At 43.6% G+C, this 17,085-nt stretch overlaps 2 protein-coding genes across 2 annotated transcripts in view; both read right to left on the minus strand.

Moving 5' to 3' along the window:
- Window positions 1-1,632: 1,632 nt before the first annotated feature.
- Window positions 1,633-17,085, minus strand: part of LOC311143885 (bone morphogenetic protein receptor type-2-like) — a gene marked incomplete at both ends in the record, with an annotated part of 18,060 nt that continues 2,607 nt past the window's right edge. Inside the window, one exon of the mRNA XM_084179755.1 lies at window positions 1,633-1,880. Coding sequence (XP_084035881.1) covers window positions 1,633-1,880 — 248 coding nt within the window. The remainder of the gene's footprint in view (window positions 1,881-17,085) is intronic.
- Window positions 6,934-17,081, minus strand: LOC311143382 (C1q-related factor-like; the record flags this gene model as incomplete). Its single annotated transcript, XM_084179217.1, has 2 exons — window positions 6,934-8,867; window positions 17,025-17,081. 2 exons carry the CDS (start codon window positions 17,079-17,081, stop codon window positions 8,220-8,222), a joined length of 705 nt encoding a protein of 234 aa, XP_084035343.1. The 3' UTR covers window positions 6,934-8,219.

Raw genomic sequence — 17,085 nt, forward strand, 5'->3', positions numbered from 1 at the left:
CGAATTGTTGAATGAGTTTCCTGTATACAATAGATATTATATTCCTTCTCTTTGAGCCATGTAAATATTGTTCTTCTTTTGTTATTATCAGCTAAGCCATTACAATTATAACCGGCTATACTTATTTCACCATACACCATAATGAGATACAAGTTTCAAGTCTATTTATCATTATATATGTTTGTAAATTTACCAATAAAAAATTGCGTAATGATTGAGTGTCCATATAGCTGTACCGTGATATTTGCACTGCTACGGAGTAACCCTTCAATTGTTCTCCACTAATTCCCCCGCTAAAGCCTCTCCCCATCCCAAGTTGAGCCGTCATCCCAGTGATCAGCTTCCCACCCACGTCCCTCCGCATCCCTAAGGCCCCGAGAGGCCAGGACCCATCCATCGAAAACAGCACACAGTACCACCCACAAAACAGAAGCAGATTAACCGCCAAAAGCATTTCCAATGCTTTCACCTCTATATATATATATATATATATATATAACTATTTTTTTTAAAATTATGCATATCCTATTTTCCATCATTATCAATTAATATGCGTAATAATGTCGGCAGTTCACGCGTAGGATTCTAACATATAACCCGGATTGCCATTGTATTACATTTAATTCATTGACAAGCAATTATTATCCTAGCAAATAATTCCCGTGGTCCACAAACTGATCTTGGTCCAAACACACCAAGACAGTCGTGAAGAGGGCACGACAATGCCTATTCCCCCTCAGGAGACAGAAAATATTTGGCATGGGTCCTCAGATCCTCAAAAAGTTATACAGCTGCACCATCGAGAGCATCCTAACTGGTTGCATCACTGCCTGGTATGGCAACTGCTCGGCCTCCGTAGACTTCCGTAGCTGTTGTTTACAAATATATACAGCCCGCCACCCCTTGTCTTACCGGAGTCAGCCGTTCTATCCTGCCGATGTAGCGTATAACTGTATGTTATTCATGTCGTCGTTCTGCCACGACTCGGTGAAACATAAGATATTACAGTTTTTAATGTCCCGTTGGTAGGATAACCTTAATGTTGGGTCGTCCAATATATTTTCAAATGATTGTACGTTGGCTAATAGGATTGATGGGAGCCGCAGTTTACTCGCTCGCCGTCGGATCCTTACAAGGCACCCCGACCTACGTCCACGATATCTCTGTCTCTTTCTCATGCGAATGACTGGGATTTGGGCCTTGCCGGGTGTCTGTAGGATATCCTTAACGTCCGACTCGTTGAAGAAAAAATATTAGTCCAATACGAGGTGAGTAATCGCTGTCCTGATATCCAGAAGCTATTTTTGGTCATAAGAGACGGTGGCAGAAACATTATGTACAGAATAAATTACAAATAACGCGAAAAAACACACATAATAGTACAATTGGTTAGAGGGCTGTAAAACGGCAGCCATCTTCTCCAGCGCCATTTTTTGAGCACCATTTTATAGGACCTTTCTTCTTATCTTTTTAACAACAGATCATAGAAACATGTTGTTTTCACATATGTAGACAGTGGTATGGTGCTGGAGATAATGAACATGAGGTTGAAAAGTGGTGGAGTTGCCCTTTAAGGCTGTCCAGGTGGAGGCTGGGTTCTGAGGCTGCTGCCTCCATCATGTCATAATGACCCTAACCTCTAGTAACAGTAACCCTGAGTACTACAACACCACTACTCACCTCTAGTAGTTTAAGGCTGTCCAGGTCGAGACTGGGTTCTGAGGCTGCTGCCTCCATCATGTCCATGTTGTGTAGTCCCTGTTTCCTGTCTCCACTCAGCATGCGGTACCCGAAGAACAGCGCCAAAATCAGCAATGCTACTATGGAGACAGACGCCAGGGCGATCACGACGGTCTCCTCACGGTACAGCGGCCGCGGGTCTGGGGATGATGACATAACAGGGTCAGAGGTTAAGGGTCAGAGGATGACATCACACAGCAGGGGTCAGAGGTTAGGGGTCAGAGTGGATAGAGATCCTAGATCCTAAAACACAGCTTCTATATAGCTTCTATGTTGTATATCATTTCTATGGGGCCAAAGGCCTGGTCACATTTACATCACAAGATCACAGCACCATACTGAGATAAACATAGCTTGGTCTGTAGACTTTAAAAGGTAAATGTTTCTCCTTCCTCATAAGATAGAGAGCCAGTTCACTCTCTAATATTCATCCATTCACTCACTTCACATGCCAATTAACGAATGAACCCTTTTAGGAGCAGCAGTCAACTTAAAAAGGACAATATTTAATCTCCTCTCCTCCTGTCTTTAATATCAAACATGAGATAAAACTCAGAGTTACTCAGAGTCTCTTCCACCAGCACCCATAGATATACACTACCGTTCAAAAGTTTGAACTTATTTTCTTTGCATTATTCGAGGTCTGACAACACTGCATCTTTTTTGTTATCTTGACCAGTTGTCATTTTCTGCAAATAAATGCTCTAAATGACAATATTTTTATTTTGAATTTGGGAGAAATGTTGTCAGTAGTTTATAGAATAAAACAAAAATGTTAATTTCACCCAAACACATACCTATAAATAGTAAAACCAGAGAAACTTGTATTTTTGCAGTGGTCTGTTAATTTTTTCCAGAGCTGTATATGTGTGTGTGTATATATATGTGTGTGTGTATATGTGTGTGTGTGTGTATATGTGTGTGTGTGTGTGTATATGTGTGTGTGTGTGTGTGTGTGTATATACACTACCGTTCAAAAGTTTGAGGTCACTTAGAAATGTCCTTGTTTTCCATGAAAACATACATTAAATGAGTTTGAATAGGAAATATAGCAAAATTAATAGGAAATGTAGTTATTGACAAGGTTAGAAATAATGATTTTTAATTGAAATAATAATTGTGTCCTTCAAACTTTGCTTTCGTCAAATAATCCTCCATTTGCAGCAATTACAGGCTTGCAGACCGTTGGCATTCTAGTAGTCAATTTGTTGAGGTAATCTGAAGAGATTTCACCCCATGCTTCCTGAAGCACTTCCCACAAGTTGGATTGGCTTGATGGGCACTTCTTACGTACCATACGGTCAAGCTGCTCCCACAACAGCTCAATAGGGTTGATATCCGGTGACTGTGCTGGCCACTCCATTATAGACAGAATACCAGCTGACTGCTTCTTCCCTAAATAGTTATTGCATAGTTTGGAGTTGTGCTTTGGGTCATTGTCCTGTTGTAGGAGGAAATTGGCTCCAATCAAGCGCCGTTCACAGGGTATGGCATGGCGTTGCAAAATGGAGTGCTAACCTTCCTTCTTCAAGATCTCTTTTACCCTGTACAAATCTCCCACTTTACCACCACCAAAGCACCCCCAGACCATCACATTGCCTCCACCATGCTTAACAGATGGCATCAAGCACTCCTACAGCATCTTTTCATTTGGTCTGCCTCTCACAAATGTTCTTCTTTGTGATCCGAACACCTCAAACTTCGATTCGTCTGTCCATAACACTTTTTTCCAATCTTTGTCCAGTGTCTGTGTTCTATTCCCCATCTTAATCTTATCTTTTTATTGGCCAGTCTGAGATATGGCTTTTACTTTGCAACTCTGCCTAGAAGAAGAGATGGGATAGAGAAAGAGATGGGATAGAGAAAGAGATGGGATAGAGAAAGAGATGGGATAGAGAAAGAGATGGGATAGAGAAAGAGATGGGATAGAGAAAGAGATGGGATAGAGAAAGAGATGGGATAGAGAAAGAGATGGGATAGAGAAAGAGATGGGATAGAGAAAGAGATGGGATAGAGAAAGAGATGGGATAGAGAAAGAGATGGGATAGAGAAAGAGATGGGATAGAGAAAGAGATGGGATAGAGAAAGAGATGGGATAGAGAAAGAGATGGGATAGAGAAAGAGATGGGATAGAGAAAGAGATGGGATAGAGAAAGAGATGGGATAGAGAAAGAGATGGGATAGAGAAAGAGATGGGATAGAGAAAGAGATGGGATAGAGAAAGAGATGGGATAGAGAAAGAGATGGGATAGAGAAAGAGATGGGATAGAGAAAGAGATGGGATAGAGAAAGAGATGGGATAGAGAAAGAGATGGGATAGAGAAAGAGATGGGATAGAGAAAGAGATGGGATAGAGAAAGAGATGGGATAGAGAAAGAGATGGGATAGAGAAAGAGATGGGATAGAGAAAGAGATGGGATAGAGAAAGAGATGGGATAGAGAAAGAGATGGGATAGAGAAAGAGATGGGATAGAGAAAGAGATGGGATAGAGAAAGAGATGGGATAGAGAAAGAGATGGGATAGAGAAAGAGATGGGATAGAGAAAGAGATGGGATAGAGAAAGAGATGGGATAGAGAAAGAGATGGGATAGAGAAAGAGATGGGATAGAGAAAGAGATGGGATAGAGAAAGAGATGGGATAGAGAAAGAGATGGGATAGAGAAAGAGATGGGATAGAGAAAGAGATGGGATAGAGAAAGAGATGGAATAGAGAAAGAGATGGAATAGAGAAAGAGATGGGATAGAGAAAGAGATGGGATAGAGAAAGAGATGGGATAGAGAAAGAGATGGGATAGAGATGGGATAGAGAAAGAGATGGGATAGAGATGGGATAGAGAAAGAGATGGGATAGAGAAAGAGATGGGATAGAGAAAGAGATGGGATAGAGAAAGAGATGGAATAGAGAAAGAGATGGAATAGAGAAAGAGATGGGATAGAGAAAGAGATGGGATAGAGAAAGAGATGGGATAGAGAAAGAGATGGAATAGAGAAAGAGATGGAATAGAGAAAGAGATGGGATAGAGAAAGAGATGGAATAGAGAAAGAGATGGGATAGAGAAAGAGATGGAATAGAGATGGGATAGAGAAAGAGATGGAATAGAGATGGAATAGAGAAAGAGATGGGATAGAGAAAGAGATGGAATAGAGAAAGAGATGGGATAGAGAAAGAGATGGGATAGAGAAAGAGATGGGATAGAGAAAGAGATGGAATAGAGAAAGAGATGGGATAGAGAATGGATAGAGAAAGAGATTGGATAGAGAAAGAGATGGAATAGAGAAAGAGATGGGATAGAGATGGAATAGAGAAAGAGATGGAATAGAGAAAGAGATGGGATAGAGATTGGATAGAGAAAGAGATGGAATAGAGAAAGAGATGGAATAGAGAAAGAGATGGAATAGAGAAAGAGATGGAATAGAGAAAGAGATTGGATAGAGAAAGAGATGGAATAGAGAAAGAGATGGAATAGAGAAAGAGATGGGATAGAGATGGGATAGAGAAAGAGATGGGATAGAGATGGGATAGAGAAAGAGATGGGATAGAGAAAGAGATGGAATAGAGAAAGAGATGGAATAGAGAAAGAGATGGAATAGAGAAAGAGATGGAATAGAGAAAGAGATGGGATAGAGAAAGAGATGGAATAGAGAAAGAGATGGGATAGAGAAAGAGATGGAATAGAGAAAGAGATGGGATAGAGAAAGAGATGGAATAGAGATGGGATAGAGAAAGAGATGGAATAGAGATGGAATAGAGAAAGAGATGGGATAGAGAAAGAGATGGAATAGAGAAAGAGATGGGATAGAGAAAGAGATGGGATAGAGAAAGAGATGGGATAGAGAAAGAGATGGAATAGAGAAAGAGATGGAATAGAGATGGAATAGAGAAAGAGATGGGATAGAGAAAGAGATGGAATAGAGAAAGAGATGGAATAGAGAAAGAGATGGGATAGAGAAAGAGATGGAATAGAGAAAGAGATGGAATAGAGATGGGATAGAGAAAGAGATGGAATAGAGATGGAATAGAGAAAGAGATGGGATAGAGAAAGAGATGGAATAGAGAAAGAGATGGGATAGAGAAAGAGATGGGATAGAGAAAGAGATGGGATAGAGAAAGAGATGGAATAGAGATGGGATAGAGAAAGAGATGGAATAGAGATGGAATAGAGAAAGAGATGGGATAGAGAAAGAGATGGAATAGAGAAAGAGATGGAATAGAGAAAGAGATGGGATAGAGAAAGAGATGGAATAGAGAAAGAGATGGAATAGAGATGGGATAGAGAAAGAGATGGAATAGAGATGGAATAGAGAAAGAGATGGGATAGAGAAAGAGATGGAATAGAGAAAGAGATGGGATAGAGAAAGAGATGGGATAGAGAAAGAGATGGGATAGAGAAAGAGATGGAATAGAGATGGGATAGAGAAAGAGATGGAATAGAGATGGAATAGAGAAAGAGATGGGATAGAGAAAGAGATGGGATAAAGGATGGGATAGAGAAAGAGATGGACTAGAGAAAGAGATGGAATAGAGAAAGAGATGGAATAGAGAAAGAGATAGGATAGAGAAAGAGATGGGATAGAGAAAGAGATGGGATAGAGATGGGAAAGAGATGGGTTAGAGATGGGATAGAGAAAGAGATGGAATAGAGAAAGAGATGGGACAGAGAAAGAGATGGAATAGAGATGGGAAAGAGAAAGAGATGGGATTCAAATCTGTGTCCAGACCAAAACAACAGACATGACTGATTTTGTTTTCGCAATGGACTATTTGTTTCTTGACTTTTCCGTACATTTGATCTAACATAACACACAGTAGTACAAATAGGCATATTTTTCTTCCTTTGCATATTTACTGTATGTGTGCCTACAGTATGCTGTTTGACATGTATTGGGTCATATTGAAATATAAAACTTTAATATGTGTTCCATTCTTGTTTGAGTACACACAAACAATATACAGTATAACAACATAATCTTAGTCTTTCCACTGAAATAGGTTCTGATAGTAGTGTTTTGAATATGTCACATTAGTGTGATCTCGGTGTGTCTCATTTTGAGCAGAGAGTACATGATTTTGATTGCTGTGTTTCATTTCGCAAGAGGTCTGTGGGGTTTGGGGAAATTGTCTCTTTTGTGTTTTGTGTTTAGAGATTTGAGGACCTGAGAGGGGCCAGGTGATCCTGAGCAGCAAATGTATGTTCTAATTTGGGACAACAATTTAACAATTGGGGAAAAAATGGAATCAGGCAGAAATTCTTTACTTCTCTCTTTTTTAAAGACTTTATTGCTGGTGATTTGTCTTGGTGTTGAGATCAAGATTGTAACAACATCAACACACAGTAATCACATCAGAAACCAAAGAAGATGGGAGATACTGTCACTCAACCTACATAGTACAGGATAACGCTAGCCCAACCTACATAGTACAGGATAATGCTAGCCCAATCTACATAGTACAGGATAACGCTAGCCCAATCTACATAGTACAGGATAACGCTAGCCCAATCTACATAGTACAGGATAACGCTAGCCCAATCTACATAGTACAGGATAACGCTAGCCCAACCTACATAGTACAGGATAACGCTAGCCCAATCTACATAGTACAGGATAACGCTAGCCCAACCTACATAGTACAGGATAACGCTAGCCCAACCTACATAGTACAGGATAACACTAGCCCAACCTACATAGTACAGGATAACGCTAGCCCAACCTACATAGTACAGGATAACGCTAGCCCAACCTACATAGTACAGGATAACGCTAGCCCAATCTACATAGTACAGGATAACGCTAGCCCAATCTACATAGTACAGGATAACGCTAGCCCAACCTACATAGTACAGGATAACGCTAGCCCAAACTACATAGTACAGGATAACGCTAGCCCAACCTACATAGTACAGGATAACGCTAGCCCAACCTACATAGTACAGGATAACGCTAGCCCAACCTACATAGTACAGGATAACGCTAGCCCAATCTACATAGTACAGGATAACGCTAGCCCAACCTACATAGTACAGGATAACGCTAGCCCAACCTACATAGTACAGGATAATGCTAGCCCAACCTACATAGTACAGGATAACGCTAGCCCAACCTACATAGTACAGGATAACGCTAGCCCAACCTACATAGTACAGGATAACGCTAGCCCAAACTACATAGTACAGGATAACACTAGGCCAATGTCAGCCTGAATACATCAAATAGGATATAGACTACATGATAATGGATATGATGGATATATAGATTACATTATGATAGATATATATTACATTATGATGGATATATAGATTACATTATGATGGATATATAGATTACATTATGATGGATATATAGATTACATTATGATGGATATATAGATTACATTATGAATTAGGATACAGGACTTACAGTATGTGAGAAAGATCAGCTTTTCGCAATAATAATATCACCAAAAGTAGAAAGCAGAGGACAGCGCTACCAACGTATTTCATCACACATAGCTGAGCAGGAACCCACTGAAGGTAGTGACGTTTACAGAGTCCCACACGTGTGCGTTAGCCATTAGGCGTAGGAAGACCTGGTCCCCCACCTCCAGCTGTAGAGTGACTGCGTTCCCCCCGTTGTCAGCTCCATCACTGCTACACTGGTGATCAGAGGAACTGGCCATGCGCTGTCCATTCCTGAACAAGGAAATGTAATGGGCATGACCTCCTCCCGCATGGTAGAAGAAGCTGAAGTAGTAGACCCCTGCAACAGGGGCAGCAAATACACCTGTACTTGGATTGTAGGCACTGCCGATGTTAGTGATGACTTCTTTGTAGATCAGGGTAGTGTCATGGTCGAATGGCCCGGTGTGCCCGTTCCCGCCCAGGGCAGCCGAAAAGATCACCTTCGCTCTCTCGTGATTTTTCAGTTCCTCGAGTTGATTCTCGCTAACTTTTAGCTGGGTTTCCATGACTCCCAGTTTTTCCACCGTGGTTCGCAGTTTCTCCTCCATGACACCGAAGTCTTTCAGGAGCTTGCACAAGTCAGGGTAGCATGAGTCCTGTGATGTCTGGGATTCAGTCTCTTCTCCCGCCGCAGACAGGCTGCAGCAGCACAGTGATACCAACAGACACGCAGTAGTCTTTATTTCTCTCTGTATTCCAGAGTTTTCTCTGCCTCTTTATACAGCTAGGATGTGGATCATGTTTCAGACTCTCCTTGTACATTCCATTTATTTCGCAATTCTTTATTGCTAGTGTTGCGAAATTTGGTAATTTCCTTGGTCAGTGTTTTTTCCACAAGCACATGAAGTAGCCAATTGCCTAAGTAAGAGAACAATAAACCATTTTTTAACATTTAACCTGTCTTCTCTTGAGATTAAAGTATTTTACTGCAAAATATGAATTGCCACAATAATGTGTGTTCTTCAAATTATGTATTTTATTGAAACAGAAACATTCAGTAAATAGCCTTAAAAATAATCTTGAAAATAATTTGTATGTAAAATTTCCAACCAAACAAATTGTGTGATGGGCACTTTTTCAAATGACAAAATGGGTTTTTAAAGGAGAATGTCACCCTGGGGGAATCTGGGCTTGTTTTCATCAGGTCTGAAGCATTTCTAGGACAGTGAGATCTGTTTCACATATAATTGCCTAGGAGGAAGGCAGGTCAGGGCTTCACGCGCTGAATGATACACCATATGATACACCCTATGACAGCTTCCGGTGTATTGATGGGGGTGTAGTCCTGATTTGTGGCATTTCGTGATACTGATAGCACTATAAGGCTCTATTTTATATAAGTTTGTGTGGGTGTAGATATGGTTGTCTTTGTTCCATAGAGCCATTGGATGTCTTTCAGGGATGTTCCTATCGGCAGATTCATTAGTAAATAAACAAGCAGACAAATGTTTTCCAGTCTCTGAAAGACTACAACTTGTGTTGGGCGGTGCTTCGTGCTCTCAACTCCACCCCCTTTGGCAGTTCTATCTAGACGGAAAATGTTATAGTTGGGGATGGAAATTTCAGAATTTTTGGTGGCCTTCCTAAGCCAGGATTCAGACACCGCTAGAACATCAGGGTTGGCGGAGTGTGCTAACGCAGTGAATAACTCAAACTTAGGAAGGAGGCTTCTGATATTTATGTGCAGAAAACCAAGACTTTTACGGTTACAGAAGTCAACAAATGATAGCTCCTGGGGAGTAGGAGTGATACTGGGGGCTGCAGGGCCTGGGTTAGCCTCTACATCACCAGAGGAACAGAGGAGGACTAGAATAAGGATACGACTAAAGGCTTTAAGAACTGGTCTTCTAGTGCGTTGGGTACATAGAATAAAGGGGGCAGTTCTCCGGGCGTTGTAGAAAAGATTCAGGGCATTATGTACAGAAAAGGATATGGAAGGATATGAGTACAGTTCAGGTAACCCTAAGCGTTGGGTAACAATGAAAGAGATAGCGTCATTGGAGGCATCGATGGAGCCGGTCTCGGCGTGTATGGGGGGAGGAACAAAGGAACTATATGAGGCAGTTTGAGAGGGACTAGGGGTTCTACATTGAAATTGTATAATAAGAACTAACCCAAACAGCAATAGGCAAGGCATAATTGACATGGGAGAGAGGCATAAAGCAGTCACATGTGTTATTAGAGAGAGCTAAGACACAACTGGAAATAGCGATAACGTTTGGGCTAAGACTAAACAGAATAAACAGGACAGGGTACCGTGTAAAGGAACAGTCCAGCAGGCATCAGCTGTGCAGCTGAGTGATCATAAGGTCCAGTGAACAGCAATATGTGAGTCCGAGAGCAGTTCAAATTGGCGCTTCAGCACAGCTAGCAGGGTGCTAGCGGGCCGGGGGAGGCAGATGGATCTTCGTGGTCGTCGCAACGGGAAGCCTGTTGAAACCACATCAGACTATTACGTCGGCAAACCAGTCGTGTTGGATCGGCGGGGCTCAGTGTCAACACTAGGAGGTCCCGTCCGGTTGACAGAGAGGTAGATAGCCGGGAGATGGGCCTGAGGCTAGCTCAAGGCTAACTGGTGCTTGCTATAGGGTAATGGTAATCAGCCAACAACAGGTTGCAGCTAGCTAGCTGGTTGTGATGATCCGGCGCTAGGGTCCAGTGATTCCGGCAGAAAGTCCAATAAGCTCTGGGTCGATAGCACGCTGGGTCGATAGCACGCTGTGCAGACTGGCCGACAATAGCCATTTACAACATTAACAATGTCTACACTGTATTTCTGATCAATTTGATGTTATTTTAATGGACAAAAAAATTGCTTTTCTTTCGAAAACAAGGACATTTCTAAGTGACCCCAAACTTTAGAACGGTAGTGTACAATCTGCAGATTTGTCACACAACACAGGGCATTAACTTTTTTTGTCCTACTTGTCCTTCGAACAAGTAGGACTGATCTTTTACTTGTCCGAAAGCTGTCCCCCCAAAAATTAAAGTAACACCATCGGCCAAAAGGGTGACTGAAAATGAGTGACGTACATAGGAGAGATATGAAATAATTTTCTGCGCTTGCCCGATGTTATCGCCCCTAGGCAGCAATTCCAAAAAATATAAAAGACTGTTACGGGAGGGACGAGAGGAATCATGACACTAAAGACAAATAAGTTCTCCCACTTAAAAAGATGAGAGAGGCCTGTAATTTTCATCATAGGTACACGTCAACTATGACAGACAAATTGAGAGAAAAAAGATCCAGAAAATCACATTGTAGGATTTTTAATGAATTTATTTGCAAATTATGGTGGAAAATAAGTATTTGGTCACCTACAAATAAGCAAGATTTCTGGCTCTCACAGACCTGTAACTTCTTCTTTAAGAGGCTCCTCTGTCCTCCACTCGTTACCTGTATTAATGGCACCTGTTTGAACTTGTTATCAGTATAAAAGACACCTGTCCACAACCTCAAACAGTCACGCTCCAAACTCCACTATGGCCAAGACCAAAGAGCTGTCAAAGGACACCAGAAACAAAATTGTAGACCTGCACCAGGCTGGGAAGACTGAATCTGCAATAGGTAAGCAGCTTGGTTTGAAGAAATCAACTGTGGGAGCAATTATTAGGAAATGGAAGACATACAAGACCACTGATAATCTCCCTCGATCTGGGGTTCCACGCAAGATCTCACCCCGTGGGGTCAAAATGATCACAAGAACGGTGAGCAAAAATCCCAGAACCACACGGGGGGACCTAGTGAATGACCTGCAGAGAGCTGGGACCAAAGTAACAAAGCCTACCATCAGTAACACACTACGCCGCCAGGGACTCAAATCCTGCAGTGCCAGACGTTGTCCAGGCCCGTCTGAAGTTTGCTAGAGTGCATTTGCATGATCCAGAAGAGGATTGGGAGAATGTCATATGGTCAGATTAAACCAAAATAGAACTTTTTGGTAAAAACTCAACTCGTCGTGTTTGGAGGACAAAGAATGCTGAGTTGCATCCAAAGAACACCATACCTACTGTGAAGCATGGGGATGGAAACATCATGCTTTGGGGCTGTTTTTCTGCAAAGGGACCAGGACGACTGATCCATGTAAAGGAAAGAATGGGGCCATGTATCGTGAGATTTTGAGTGAAAACCTCCTTCCATCAGCAAGGGCATTGAAGATGAAACGTGGCTGGGTCTTTCAGCATGACAATGATCCCAAACACACTGCCCGGGCAACGAAGGAGTGGCTTCGTAAGAAGCATTTCAAGGTCCTGGAGTGGCCTAGCCAGTCTCCAGATCTCAACCCCATAGAAAATCTTTGGAGGGAGTTGAAAGTCTGTGTTGCCCAGCGACAGCCCCAAAACATCACTGCTCTAGAGGAGATCTGCATGGAGGAATGGGCAAAAATACCAGCAACAGTGTGTGAAAACCTTGTGAAGACTTACAGAAAACATTTGACCTGTGTCATTGCCAACAAATGGTATATATCAAAGTATTGAGAAACTTTTGTTATTGACCAAATACTTATTTTCCACCATAATTTGCAAATAAATTCATTAAAAATCCTACAATGTGATTCTCTGGATTTTTTTTCCTCATTTTGTCTGTCATAGTTGACGTGTACCTATGATGAAAATTACAGGCCTCTCTCATCTTTTTAAGTGGGAGAACTTGCACAATTGGTGGCTGACTAAATACTTTTTTTCCCCACTGTATACTGAGATCATGTGACAGATCATGTGACACTTAGATTGCGCACAGGTGGGCTTTATTTAACTAATTATGTGACTTCTGAAGGTAATTGGTTGCACCAGATCTTATTTAGGGGCTTCATAGCAAAGGGGGTGAATACATATGCACGCACCACTTTTCCATTATTTATTTTTTAGAATGATTAGAAACAAGTAATTTTTTTCATTTCACTTCACCAACTTGGACTATTTTGTGTATTATTATTATATATATATTTTTTTACCTTTATTTAACTAGGCAAGTCAGTTAAGAACAAATTCTTATTTACAATGACGGCCTACACCGGACAAACCCGGACAACGCTGAGCCAATTGTGCGCCGCCCTATGGGACTGCCAATCACGGCCGGTTGTGATACAGCCTGGAATCAAACCAGGGGGTCTGTAGTGACACCTCAAGCACTGAGATGCAGTGCCTTAGACCGCTGAGATGCAGTGCCTTAGACCGCTGAGATGCAGTGCCTTAGACCGCTGAGATGCAGTGCCTTAGACCGCTGAGATGCAGTGCCTTAGACCGCTGAGATGCAGTGCCTTAGACCGCTGAGATGCAGTGCCTTAGACCGCTGAGATGCAGTGCCTTAGACCGCTGAGATGCAGTGCCTTAGACCGCTGAGATGCAGTGCCTTAGACCGCTGAGATGCAGTGCCTTAGACCGCTGAGATGCAGTGCCTTAGACCGCTGAGATGCAGTGCCTTAGACCGCTGAGATGCAGTGCCTTAGACCGCTGAGATGCAGTGCCTTAGACCGCTGAGATGCAGTGCCTTAGACCGCTGAGATGCAGTGCCTTAGACCGCTGAGATGCAGTGCCTTAGACCGCTGAGATGCAGTGCCTTAGACCGCTGAGATGCAGTGCCTTAGACCGCTGAGATGCAGTGCCTTAGACCGCTGAGATGCAGTGCCTTAGACCGCTGAGATGCAGTGCCTTAGACCGCTGAGATGCAGTGCCTTAGACCGCTGAGATGCAGTGCCTTAGACCGCTGAGATGCAGTGCCTTAGACCGCTGAGATGCAGTGCCTTAGACCGCTGAGATGCAGTGCCTTAGACCGCTGAGATGCAGTGCCTTAGACCGCTGAGATGCAGTGCCTTAGACCGCTGAGATGCAGTGCCTTAGACCGCTGAGATGCAGTGCCTTAGACCGCTGAGATGCAGTGCCTTAGACCGCTGAGATGCAGTGCCTTAGACCGCTGAGATGCAGTGCCTTAGACCGCTGAGATGCAGTGCCTTAGACCACTGAGATGCAGTGCCTTAGACCGCTGCGCCACTCGGGAGCTCATTACATGAAATCCATGCTGTTGTGCAAATGGAATAGACAACAGGTGGAAATTATAGGCAATTAGCAAGACACCCCCAATAAAGGAGTGGTTCTGCAGGTGGTGACCAAAGACCACTTCTCAGTTCCTATGCTTCCTGGCTGATGTTTTGGTCACTTTTGAATGCTGGCGGTGCTTTCACTCTAGTGGTAGCATGAGACGGAGTCTACAACCCACACAAGTGGCTCAGGTAGTACAGCTCATCCAGGATGGCACATCAATGCGAGCTGTGGCAAGAAGGTTAGCTGTGTCTGTCAGCGTAGTGTCCAGAGCATGGAGGCGCTACCAGGAGACAGGCCAGTACATCAGGAGACGTGGAGGAGGCCGTAGGAGGGCAACAACCCAGCAGCAGGACCGCTACCGCCGCCTTTGTGCAAGGAGGAGCAGGAGGAGCACTGCCAGAGCCCTGCAAAATGACCTCCAGCAAGCCACAAATGTGCATGTGTCTGCTCAAACGGTCAGAAACAGACTCCATGAGGGTGGTATGAGGGCCCGACGTCCACAGGTGGGGGTTGTGCTTACAGCCCAACACCGTGCAGGACGTTTGGCATTTGCCAGAGAACACCAAGATTGGCAAATTCGCCACTGGCGCCCTGTGCTCTTCACAGATGAAAGCAGGTTCACACTGAGCACATGTGACAGACGTGACAGAGTCTGGAGACGCCGTGGAGAACGTTCTGCTGCCTACAACATCCTCCAGCATGACCGGTTTGGCGGTGGGTCAGTCATGGTGTGGGGTGGCATTTCTTTGGGGGGCCGCACAGCCCTCCATGTGCTCGCCAGAGGTTGCCTGACTGCCATTAGGTACAGTCAGCGTTTCAATTAATCCCAACAGTGTTCGATGGGGTTGAGGTTCAGGGCTCTGTGCAGGCCAGTCAAGTTCTTCCACACCGATCTCGACAAACCATTTCTGTATGGACCTCGCTTTGTGCACGGGGGCATTGTCAAGCTGAATCAGGAAAGGGCCTTCCCCAAACCGTTGCCACAAAGTTGGAAGCACAGAATCGTCTAGAATTCATCACTCCAGAGAACACGTTTCCACTGCTCCAGAGTCCAATGGAGGCGAGCTTTACATCACAACAGCCGACGCTTAGCTTTGCGCATGGTGATCTTAGGCTTGTGTGCGGCTGCTCGGCCATGGAAACCCATTTCATGAAGCTCCCGACGAACAGTTCTTGTGGTGACGTTGCTTCCAGAGACAGTTTGGAACTCGGTGGTGAGTGTTGCAACCGAGGATAGACGATTTTTACGCGCTACGCGCTTCAGCATTCACCGGTCCCGTTCTGTGCGCTTGTGTGGCCTACCACTTCACGGCTAAGCCGTTGTTGCTCCTAGACATTTCCACTTCACAATAACAGCACTTACAGTTGACCGGGGCAACTCTAGCAGGGCACAAATCTGACAAACTGACTTGTTGGAAAGGTGGCATCCTATGACGGTGCCACGTTGAAAGTCACTGAGTTCTTCAGTACGGGCCATTCTACTACAATGTTTGTCTATGGAGATTGCATGGCTGTGTGCTCGATTTTATACACCTGTCAGCAACCAGTGTGGCTGAAACATCAGAATCCACTAATTTGAAAGGGTGTCCACATACTTTTGGCCATGTAGTGTATCTAGTCACCAGAACAATATGCAGCCCCATGCTAACCAAAACAAAACTCTCTCCTCGCCTCTCTCTCCCAGTTAGAAATAGCAACAGAAACAGACAGGATCTAATCAAAACAACATGACAGTCTCTCTCTCCTGGTTAGAAATAGCAACAGAGAAAGACAGGATCTAATCTGAACAATAAGACAGAGGAGAACGGTAACTAGCGCTGTACAACTAATCACATTTTAATCTAAATTGCAATATTGACATGTGCAATATCCATATCACAAGAGGCTGCAATGTTTTTTAAACGGAATGAACGTAAAATTCAAATGTAGTAAGGGTCCCCTGGGAACTCTGACCAACACTTTGGTTCCTACCCTGTCACAACAACTTCTAGTATACCAGTCCTTATCATTAGTTGTCATGCCAAACACCAACCATATAATCAGAATACTCATTTTGTTTCCAACAGTTCACCTAAGTGTTTTGATCTAAATCGCAAGTAAAATCACAATATTTGTTTGTTTTTTTAAACACAATTCCATTATTTGCTCATACGGTGCAGCCCTAACGGTAACCCTGGTAACCTCCTGACCACGCTGCTTTCCACTCCTATAGGAAACTTCCTGTTTCTTGTGGCCAAATGGTTCTCTTCTTAGTCATACTCACATGACGGTACCAAGCCAAAAACCATACTAAAACCATACTAAAACCATACTAAAACCATACTGAAACCATACTGAAACGTCAGAGAATATGGACTAGTTTAGAAGATCCTCTGACTGACCTTAGAATGCAGTTATGCACATAAAGTTAGCTAGAAACGTACTAATAACCACTTATCTGGTGTTATACTACTAATGACATGACACTCCCACTGTTGTGTCGCTGTGTACTTAGGCAGGGGGTTAGGGGGTCAGAGGTTAGGGGTCATGGTACCTGCATAGCTGTGCAGAGGTGGGGTTAGGCAGGGGGTTAGGGGGTCAGAGGTTAGGGGTCATCGTACCTGCATAGCTGTGCAGAGTTAGGGCTGGGCAGGGGGTTAGGGGGTCAGAGGTTAGGGGTCATCGTACCTGCATAGCTGTGCAGAGGTGGGGTTAGGCAGGGGGTTAGGGGGTCAGAGGTTAGGGGTCATCGTACCTGCATAGCTGTGCAGAGTTAGGGCTGGGCAGGGGGTTACGGGACAGAGGTTAGGGGTCATGGTACTTACATAGCTGTGCAGAGGTGGGGCTGGGCAGGGGGTTACGGGACAGAGGTTAGGGGTCATCGTA

This window comes from Coregonus lavaretus (assembly GCF_964263955.1).
Source record: "Coregonus lavaretus genome assembly, chromosome: 16".
NCBI lineage: Eukaryota > Metazoa > Chordata > Actinopteri > Salmoniformes > Salmonidae > Coregonus > Coregonus lavaretus.